The 9,652-nt window shown below is 48.5% G+C and overlaps 1 protein-coding gene across 2 annotated transcripts; it reads left to right on the top strand.

Moving 5' to 3' along the window:
- The first annotated feature begins 413 nt into the window (after window positions 1-413).
- On the top strand, window positions 414-8,549 carry WAS (WASP actin nucleation promoting factor). 2 transcript variants are annotated; one of them, XM_081125736.1, is made up of 12 exons: window positions 414-585; window positions 937-1,077; window positions 2,397-2,483; window positions 2,584-2,686; window positions 2,799-2,840; window positions 2,933-2,986; window positions 3,646-3,820; window positions 4,830-4,872; window positions 5,074-5,227; window positions 5,420-5,829; window positions 6,062-6,176; window positions 8,261-8,549. In XM_081125736.1, exons 1-12 carry the CDS (start codon window positions 454-456, stop codon window positions 8,314-8,316), a joined length of 1,512 nt encoding a protein of 503 aa, XP_080981862.1. In that variant the 5' UTR covers window positions 414-453; the 3' UTR covers window positions 8,317-8,549. The 2 variants fall into 2 exon arrangements, with proteins under 2 accessions (XP_080981862.1, XP_080981861.1); XM_081125735.1 differs by having other exon boundaries at window positions 433-585; window positions 2,906-2,986.
- Window positions 8,550-9,652: the final 1,103 nt, after the last annotated feature.

The raw sequence follows: 9,652 nt of genomic DNA, 5'->3' as shown, positions 1-9,652 counted from the left end.
TGGCACAGTAATCCTTCAGCACTAAGGGCCTTGGACCTCAGGCTCCCCAGGCTAACTGGATACTGTGGGGAGGAAGGAGGCTGCTCAGCCCCACGACTGACCGCAGAGTGCCTTGCAGAAGTGAGGTAGAGGCCTAGCTCTTGCTGCCAATCAGAGGGAGGAGGATCTCAGCCAGTCAGAGGGAGATGGGCTCCAGAGAGTAAGAAAGAAGGAACAGGATATGAGCTGGTCCAAAAGATGGGTCTACCCAGTCAAATGGAGGAGGGCCCCAGTCTGAGAGCAGAGGGTCCAAGTCTGTCCTAGGGAGGAGGAGCCCAGGCCCATCGAGGGGCCTCTGAAGGACTTGTTTCTCTTGTGGTTTTTTGTACTTCCTGTTCCCCTGCTCACTGCGGAAGTTCCTCTTCTTACCCTGTACCCAGAGCCTAGCCGGAGAGGACAAGGGCAGGAGGCACCATGAGTGGGGGCCCTGTGGGAGGCAGGCCTGGGGGCCGCGGAACACAGGCGGCTCAGCAGAACATACCCTCCACCCTCCTCCAAGACCATGAGAACCAGCGAGTCTTCGAGATGCTCGGAAGGAAATGCTGGGTGAGCTGGGGACCTCCTGGCCCTCCCTGTCTTTCTCCCTTTCCTCCCCTTCCTCTCCTCCTCCTTTTCCTCATCCTCCCTCTCTCCTCATCTTCCCCATTCTCCTCCTCCTCTTTCTTCCCCTTTTCCTCTCCTCCTTTCCCTCTTCATCATCTCCTCTCCTAGAATCCACTTACCCCCACTCACCAATCCCAGGAAGGTCTCCATGCCTATTCACTTTCTCTCTGGTTGCGGCTCTTCCTTTGGGGCCACGACAGCCGTGGTAAGGAAGGACTAAGTCTGGCTCCCAGACCCTCTGGTTTTCCCCTCCCAGACTCCACTGAGCCCCCACCCCCTGCTCTCCCCTCCCAGACACTGGCCACCACAGTTGTTCAGCTGTACCTGGCGCTGCCCCCTGGAGCTGAGCGTTGGACCAAGGAGCATTGTGGGGCTGTGTGTTTCGTGAAGGATAACCCCCAGAAGTCCTACTTCATCCGCCTCTACAACCTTCAGGTGATCCCTGCCCTCCCCCGCCGCACATGCAAACCCATTTAAGCCTGCAAGCCTAGATCTGTGTCCCTAGCCCTGAGTTCTTGGACAGATTAGTGAACCCCTGGGCCCCAGGACCAAAGACTTCATCCAGATGTCAAACTCTGGTTTGCCTTTCTAAGTCTGTGATGACTGACCCTAGAGTCTCCAAGTCAATGTCTATAACCCCCCCCCACACACACACATATTAGTATACTGCCTAAGTCTAATCTGTTCCATAAACTCCAAAAAAAACAACCCCAAAAACCCACTATATTTTTACCTGAAACTCAAATCCACTCTAAATTCAACATTTTGAGTCCCAGAAATCCCCCATCAAAACTACTGAACCTCAGATGTTTACTTAGCTCCTAGTCATAAATCTGTTCCCCAAACCCCAAACCTGAATATGCCACTGAGTCTTGAACTCCAAATTTATCCTTATTATTTTTTAAAATATATCTTTATTGATTTCAGAGAGAGGAAGGGAGAGAGAGAGATAGAAACATCAATGATGAGAGAGTCATTGATCAGCTGCCTCCTGCACGCCCCCGGCTGGGGATCGAGCCCGCAACCTGGGCATGTGCCCTGACCGAGAATCAAATGGTGATCGCCTTGATCCTAGGTCGATGCTCAAGTTCTGAGTCACATCCAGCCGGGCCCAAATCTATCCTTTTAACTTCACAACATGGACCACAGAATTCCTGAATTTCTTCCACAAAGCCCCAACCTGAACTCTCTGGCACGTACCCCAAATTCATCTTTCTAAACCCATAAAGATGAACCCAGCATAACCACATCAACATTCCAGAACCATCAAATACTAATTAAACTCCTAAGCCACAACTCTGTTCTACAAATCTCAAAATGCACATATCTTGGCTGAACTCCTCCCCCTAAACTCCCAAGTCTGTATGTCTGAACTTCAAATCTCAAGCCCAACTCCCAATACTGGAGCCCTACTTGCCCAAATGAAGACCTCTATAAGGGGGGATATGGGATGGGGTCTAGAATGGGCTTAGTTTCCTAGGACTGGAGTCCAAAATCCTCAAGCTCAAGCTCCCCAGTCCTACACCTAAGGCCCCAAACCCCAAATCCAAATCTCTCACTGTGGTGTCTAACTCCCATACTGTAACCCAACCCTCCACATCTGACCCCTAGATCCCCAACTCTCTGATGCTGAGTTGGAAATACCCAAATCAGATCCTGGGGCCCCAAATTTGGACACCATGTTCCCTGCTCAGATAACAGAGACCTGCCACCCAGGGCATGCCTCAATGCCAGTGTGTTCCCTACCTCTCCAGGCAGGCCTGCTGCTCTGGGAACAGGAACTGTACTCACAGCTGATTTACTCCACTCCCACCCCCTTCTTCCACACCTTTGCTGGAGATGTAAGTGACTACCCAACCCCTGGGCCTCATTTGGGGTGTGGGGAGGAGATGGGAAAGGTATGGAGGTCCTGGAAGGCTGCTGACTCCAAAGTGTGTGCAGGACTGCCAAGTGGGGCTGAACTTTGCAGATGAGAGCGAGGCCCAGGCCTTCCAGGCCCTGGTGCAGGAGAAGATACAAAAAAGGAATCAGAGGCAAAGTGGAGGTAAGGAGACCTTGGGGGAGGAAAGAAAGTTGGGTAGAGGTGAGTGAAAGAGTGGGGAGCTGTAAAAGCCCCTCTTATGGTTCTGATCTCCTGTCTACCTGTCTCTCTACAGACAGACGCCAGCTACCCCCCCCACCAGCACCAGTCAATGAAGGTGAGTCCTCTAGGCAAGTAGGGGTAATAAGAGGCTAGCCCAGGAACCTGTGGCAGAGTTGTCAGAGCTCTCTACCCACTCCATCTTCCCAGAGAGAAGAGGAGGGCTTCCACCCCTGCCCTCACACCCAGGTGGAGATCAAGGGGGTGAGTACTAATTCTTCCTTGTTCCTGGATGGACAGGTGGGTGGGGAGTGGGTGGGTGTATGAGTAATGTGGTGGGTGCAGGGACAAGTGGGTGAATGAGTGGGTGGGTGGATGGATGAATGGATGTGTAGGTGGATGGATTTGTGGTGGATAAATGGTTGAGTAAGGGGTTGAATTGATGGGAGGATGAAAATATAGATAGATATATAGATGCATAGGTGAATTGGTATGTGGATAAGTTGGTGAATGGATGGAGGGATGATTGAGTAAATAGAGTAAATGAGTGAGTGATCGAATTGAATGCACTGAACAGTGAACAAATGAAAAAGTTACATAAAATTTCAATCAGCAAAGAAAGTAATGATTGAATGAATGAATGAGTGAACAACTAATTTAACAAATTAATTAGTTAATGAGCCAGTGAATGAATGAGTCAATACTTAAGTGATAAGCATGAGTGAATGAATAAATTAATTAATCAGTGAATGTTTGAATGGTTTGTGAGAACCACCCATCCATTTCTCCTTAAACCCCCTTGGACTCCCTCCATGACCATCAAACTCACAGAGATTTCCCTAACAGTTTTTCTGTTTCTTGCCCCTATGCTTTGGTTGGTAGGTAAGTGGGTCAATGGTTTAGTCACCCTATTGTCCCCACAGGCCCAGCAGCTGGCCCACTGTCCCTGGGGCTGCTGACAGTGGACATCCAGAACCCGGACATCACGAATTCACGATACCGTGGACTCCCAGCACCTGGGCCTGGCCCAGCTGATAAGAAACGCTCAGGGAAGAAAAAGATCAGAAAGGCTGATATTGGTGCACCCAGTGGATTCAAGTGAGAACCTTTTTCCAGTGGGCCTATAGATGCCTTGGGGGGGGGGGAGCAGATGAGCAGGTGGACAGGAGGAGAGCTAAGTGGATGGAAGGATGGGCAGATGGATGGGTGGGCTGGTGGGTAGATGAGTGGATGGGTGGGTGGGTGCAAGTCCGGGACTAGGGAGAGGCAGTGAGGCACCAAGGTTGCAAACTTAACAGAGACAGTCAGTTTCAAGGTCATGAAAGTGCAGTTCATGACACTGAGAGTGAGTGCCTTCTTAAATTTTGTACCCTAGGCCTTTAACTTGCCTCACCCTAGTCCTAACTTGGGTGGGATGGTGGGTAAGTAGATGGATAGATGGATGCAGGAGTGAAATGAATGAATGAATAAGTGGGTTGGGGAATAAATGGATAGGTGGTTAGATGGATGGGAGGATGGGTAAATGAAAAGTGGGTGGATAGAAGGATGGGTGAGTGAATGAGTGTATGGACAGATGAATATATAGGCTGATTGGTTCACAGACAAGGTGGATAGGGATGGATAGATGGCCAGATATGTGGATGAATGAACAGTTCAGTGGATAAATGGACAGAAGTGTGTGGTTGAATGGAGACAAATGAGTGGATGGATGGAAAGGTGGGCACATGGGTAGATGGATAACTGGATAGACAAGTGTGTGAGGACAGATTGATGGACAAATGGGTAAACAGATGTGTGTGGGCAGATAAGTGGAGAGACAAATATATGATGGATCAGTAGTCTAACAGGTGAATGTGGATGGCTAGTTGGACAAGTGGATGGGTAGATAGATGGTGGAAAAGGGATGAAATGACAAATGGGCACCACAAACTATGGACTCCCTTCTAATTCCATAACTACTGCTCTCATTCACTCATTCATTCACTTATGGCTCATTCATTAATTCTGGTCCCTCAGAGTCCCTCTAGGCAGGAGAGGGCAGGAGGGCTTCACTAGGAAGGGAAGGAAGGACAGTGGGGCTTCACTGGGGTCTCCTCACCTCCCCTAGACATGTCAGCCACGTGGGGTGGGACCCCCAGAATGGATTTGACGTGAGTAACTCTGAAGTCCCCTGGACTCCATTCATCTCCCACCTATCCTTCCCTAGTCCAGCGATCAGACCTACCCCCAGACCCCACCCTTCCCACACCCCTCTCAGATCCTTCTCTGGGGTGGACCCCGTGATAATCCATGCCCCTTCCCTCCCCACCTTATTCGCCCACTCCTGCCTCTGACTTTTTCCTCCGGAGCAGGTGAACAACCTGGACCCGGATCTGCGGAGCCTGTTTTCTAGGGCTGGAATCAGTGAGGCCCAGCTCACTGATGCTGAGACCTCCAAACTTATCTATGACTTCATTGAGGATCAGGGCGGGCTGGAAGCTGTGCGGCAGGAGATGAGGCGGCAGGGTGAGTCCTTTCTTCTGAACACACTCTTCTTCTCCAACCCTTTTCCAAAAGATACACTGTAGTCACTTAGTCCTCGTGGAAACCCCTCTACTGTTTGAATCAGGAGTTGGCCAGTTGGATACTCATTTTACAAATGAGCAAACCAGGCTTGGAAGAAAATTATAATAGCTATGTGTTATTTTCCCCCCTCAGAGCCGCTTCCACCACCCCCACCACCATCCAGAGGAGGGAACCAACCCCCCCGGCCCCCTGCTGTGGGGAGTAACAAGGGTCGTTCTGGTCCACTGCCCCCTGTACCTTTGGGAGGTGCGCCGCCACCACCAACTCCCCGGGGACCCCCACCTCCGGGCCGAGGGGGCCCTCCACCACCACCCCCTCCAGCCACAGGACGTTCTGGGCCACCACCCCCTCCGCTCCCAGGAGCTGGGGGTCCGCCTCTGCCACCACCACCACCACCGCCACCACCACCACCACCCCTCTCTGGGAATGGGCCAGTCCCTCCCCCAGTCCCTCCTACTCTGGGGCCTGTGGGGGGCTCGGCCCCTGCTGGAGGTCGAGGGGCCCTTTTGGATCAAATCCGGCAGGGAATTCAGCTGAACAAGGTGAGGACCAGCAGGATAGAGGACTGGGGGGTTGGAACTCGGGGGTGTACTGTGCAAATAAGGGTGTTAGGGGTCTGGGGCTGAGACTGATGGGGGTCCCAAGATTTTGGGGTTCAGTGATTTTGGGAGGTTGATGCGGAGAGGCGGGCTTGGAGCCTTGAAGGGGACTGGAAGGGGTGAGAAGTGCTCTCACAGGCCCTGAGCTCTCTGTGCTGTGCCCTGCTTGCTGCAGACCCCTGGTGCCTCAGAGAGTTCTGGGCTGCAGCCGCCACCTCAGAGCTCAGAGGGACTGGTGGGTGCCCTGATGCATGTAATGCAGAAGAGAAGCAGAGCCATCCACTCCTCAGGTGAGAGTCTGCCTTCCCCACCACCTTTGGGCTGCCCTCTCTAGAGCCCATCCTGCCAGGACAGTGACCCTGTTTCCCAGGGCTAGTGTTGGCCTAAAAACAACCCCAACAGCCCTAGCTGATTTGGCTCAGTGGTTAGAGCGTCAGCCTGTGGACCGAAGGGTCCTGGGTTCGATTCTGGCCAAGGGCACATACCTTGGTTGCAGGTTCAATCCCTGGCCCTGGTCGGGGCACTTGTGGGAGGCAACCAATTGATGTGTCTCTTTCACATCAATGTTTCTATCTCTCTCTCCCCCTTCTGCTCTCTTTAAAAAGCAATGGAAAAAATATCCTTGGGTGAGGATTAAAAAAACAAACAAAAACAACAACCCCAACAGTCTCCATCAATAGTAACATTAGCCCCATCTGTTGATAGTGATAACGTGAATCTTATATCAGTCTCCTTTTTGACAATGTTAATGTTGTCATTATGTAACAATAGTATAATTAACTCTATCTTTAACAGTAATATTAACATTAATGACGCAGTATGTCCACACTATTAACATTAATCCCATTTGTTCAGTAGTATAAACATTAGCTCACTATGTGATGATAATATTATAAAGAACCCCATTTTTGACAGTAATATTAACCTTAACTCCATGTGTCAACAGATTAACAGTAACTCATTGTATGATAATATTATAACTCAATCTTTTTGCAATAATGTTAACAGGAATCCCCTAATGTGTCAACAATATTGTTATTATATGACAATTATGTGAGGATAATATGAACCTCAACCTATTATGTAACAATAATATAATTAACTCCAACTTTGACAATAATATTAACATTACCCCAGAGTGTGTTCACAAGATTAACATGAATCCATTGTATGACAATATTTTAATGAGCCTCATATCTTTTTTAAAAAATGTGTTTTTATTGATTTTTAGAGAGAGAGGAAAGGAGAGGGATAAAGAGAAACAGATGAGAGAGAAACATCACCGATCAGCTGCCTCCTGCATGCCCCCTACTGGGGATCTAGCCCGAAACCCGGGTATATGCACCGACCTGGAATCGAACTGTGACCTCCTGGTTCATGGGTGGAAACTCAATCACTGAACCACACTGGCCAGGTTGAACCTCATATCTTTTTTCCCCTTAAATATCTTTATTAATTCCAGAGAGAGGAAGGGAGAGGGAGAGAGAGAGTTGAAACATCAGTGATGAGAAAGTTGTCATTGATCACCTGCTCCTGACTGGGGAGCGCAACCCGGGCCTGTGCCCTGACCGGGAATCAAAGAGCGATCTCCTGGATCCTAGGTCGATGCTCAACCACTGAGTCATGCCCGGCCGGGCTGAACCTCATATCTTTTGACAATGATATTATTATTATTATTATTTTAATTTTTAAATTTATTTTTCAATTACAGTTTTTTGTTTTTTTTAAATACATCTTTATTGATTTCAGAGAGAGGAAAGGAGAGGGAGAGAGAGCGATAGAAACATCAATGATAAGAGAGTCATTGATCAGCTGCCTTCTGCACGCCCCCGACTGGGGATCGAGCCCGCAACTCGGGCATGTGCCCTGACCGGGAATCGAACCTCCATCTCCTGGATCCTAGGTTGATGCTCAACCGCTGAGCCATGCCCGGCCGGGCGACAATGATATTATTAAGACCATTATGTGTCAACAATATTAACATTAACCCACTATGAAACAACATTGTAATTTAGCCCACCCTTGCTAATAATATTTAAATTCACCCCATTAAGGGACAAACCTGTTAATGTTAATCCTTTGTGTGACAATAATATCCCAATTAACCACACATTTTTTACAATAATATTAACTTCAACTCCAACTAGAACCCAGACCCCAGCTATATCTTGTCCCAAACAGAAACCCTAATTCTCTCTCCTCTGAGGGGGCCTCATCCTTATCCAATGCACAGGCCCCAGATCTGATTTCCTAGCAGGAGACCTTAGCACCCCAGGACCCCGAGTCCTGACTTCTCCATCCCTAGGAAACCCCCTCTCCAGGGCTTGTGAATCCTCGTGTCCATCTGAGTTCCACTTTTTCTGTCCCCTTTCAGATGAAGGGGAGGACCAGGCCGGAGATGACGATGAGGATGATGAATGGGATGACTGAGTTACCACCATCCCCACCTGTTTTGCACCTGATCCCCTGGCAGCTGTTGCTCGAGGCCTTCTTCTCTTGGGTTCCAGGCCCCCAAGGCGTTTCTTCCCTTCCAACCCCTCCAATGCTGTTATCTCTGACTGGCCCTTAGTCGCCTTAGCAATAGCCCTTTTTTATACAAAATTTCATGGTTCTCAGTCAAAGATTTTAAAACAAAAATAAAATAACTGTCTTTTTGTTTCTCTAAATCTGTTTATGTTCCAAATGTGGGAATTTGGGGTCCTTTTCTCCAAAAGTTCCTTTTATTCATCTATACTATTTCATTTATTTAGCTTTACACATATACATTCATTCATTCACTTGTTCCCTCAGTCATTTAGCCTGTATTTCTTTGTTTCCTTCTGCCCTTTTTTTCTTTCCCCAAATATTTATTGTCAGGCACTACTTTAGAGTCTGGGGATAAAGCAGTGGAAAAAGTCGACAAAAATTCTTGCCCTAGCGGGGCTGACATTCTAGGGACTGACATTCCAGGGGAGGAGACAGACAAGAAAAGAGGAGTCAAATAGGAACAAAAGATAGTTTTAGATCATGATAAGTGCTGTGTGCTGAGGGGAAATGACATTCAGATAAGGTGTTCTGGAAAAGCTGCTTGAAGTAGGTGGTAGTTATGCTGAACCTAAAGAGAGAGGAGTCAACCAGGTGAATATTTGGGGGAAGGGCATTCCAGGCAGAGGGAAGAGCTATGCAAAAGCCCTAAATTGGGGGAAAAGCTTGGCATGAGGCCAGGTGTGGTGAACGAATGGGAGAGTTATTTATTCATTCACTTATTTATTTTTAAAAAACTGTTCAACTCACACAATACTCAATGAAGAGAACTTTCAATGGTCAGACTCCTCCACTCTCCATGCACAAAACTCACACAAGATCCTAATGGTCAGAATCCCCTTCTTAGTATTAAAATTTGTTTCTGTACAGTTCCCAGTTTAAACCAAGTCCTGGCCAATGGCAGAGGAAGAGGAAAAGACTTACTAATCAGATAGATCTGCTCTAGAACCCAGGTAAGATGCCACACTTCTGAGTCTCAGTTTCCTTATCTATACAATGGGGGTAACATTATGTAACATGGATTCCCACTGGGTCACCCCTCCTCCTCCTCTTCCTCCTCCTCCTCCTTCTCCTCCAGGACTTGCCCTCCAGAAAACAGGAGCAGCTCAAAACTGTACCTGGTGTTTAAAGCATTGCCAATGGAGTCATTAGCAACCCTTGCACATTAAAGCCTAGAATCGAGGTGCCTACCCCTTCCCATTTCTGAAATCTGGTGTATTGAAGATCTCAGGTAGCCTACCTT

Source organism: Miniopterus schreibersii (assembly GCF_964146895.1).
Source record: "Miniopterus schreibersii genome assembly, chromosome: X".
NCBI lineage: Eukaryota > Metazoa > Chordata > Mammalia > Chiroptera > Miniopteridae > Miniopterus > Miniopterus schreibersii.
The sequence above is the reverse complement of the archived record's forward strand: the minus strand, read 5'-3'. Positions and strand labels throughout refer to the sequence as shown.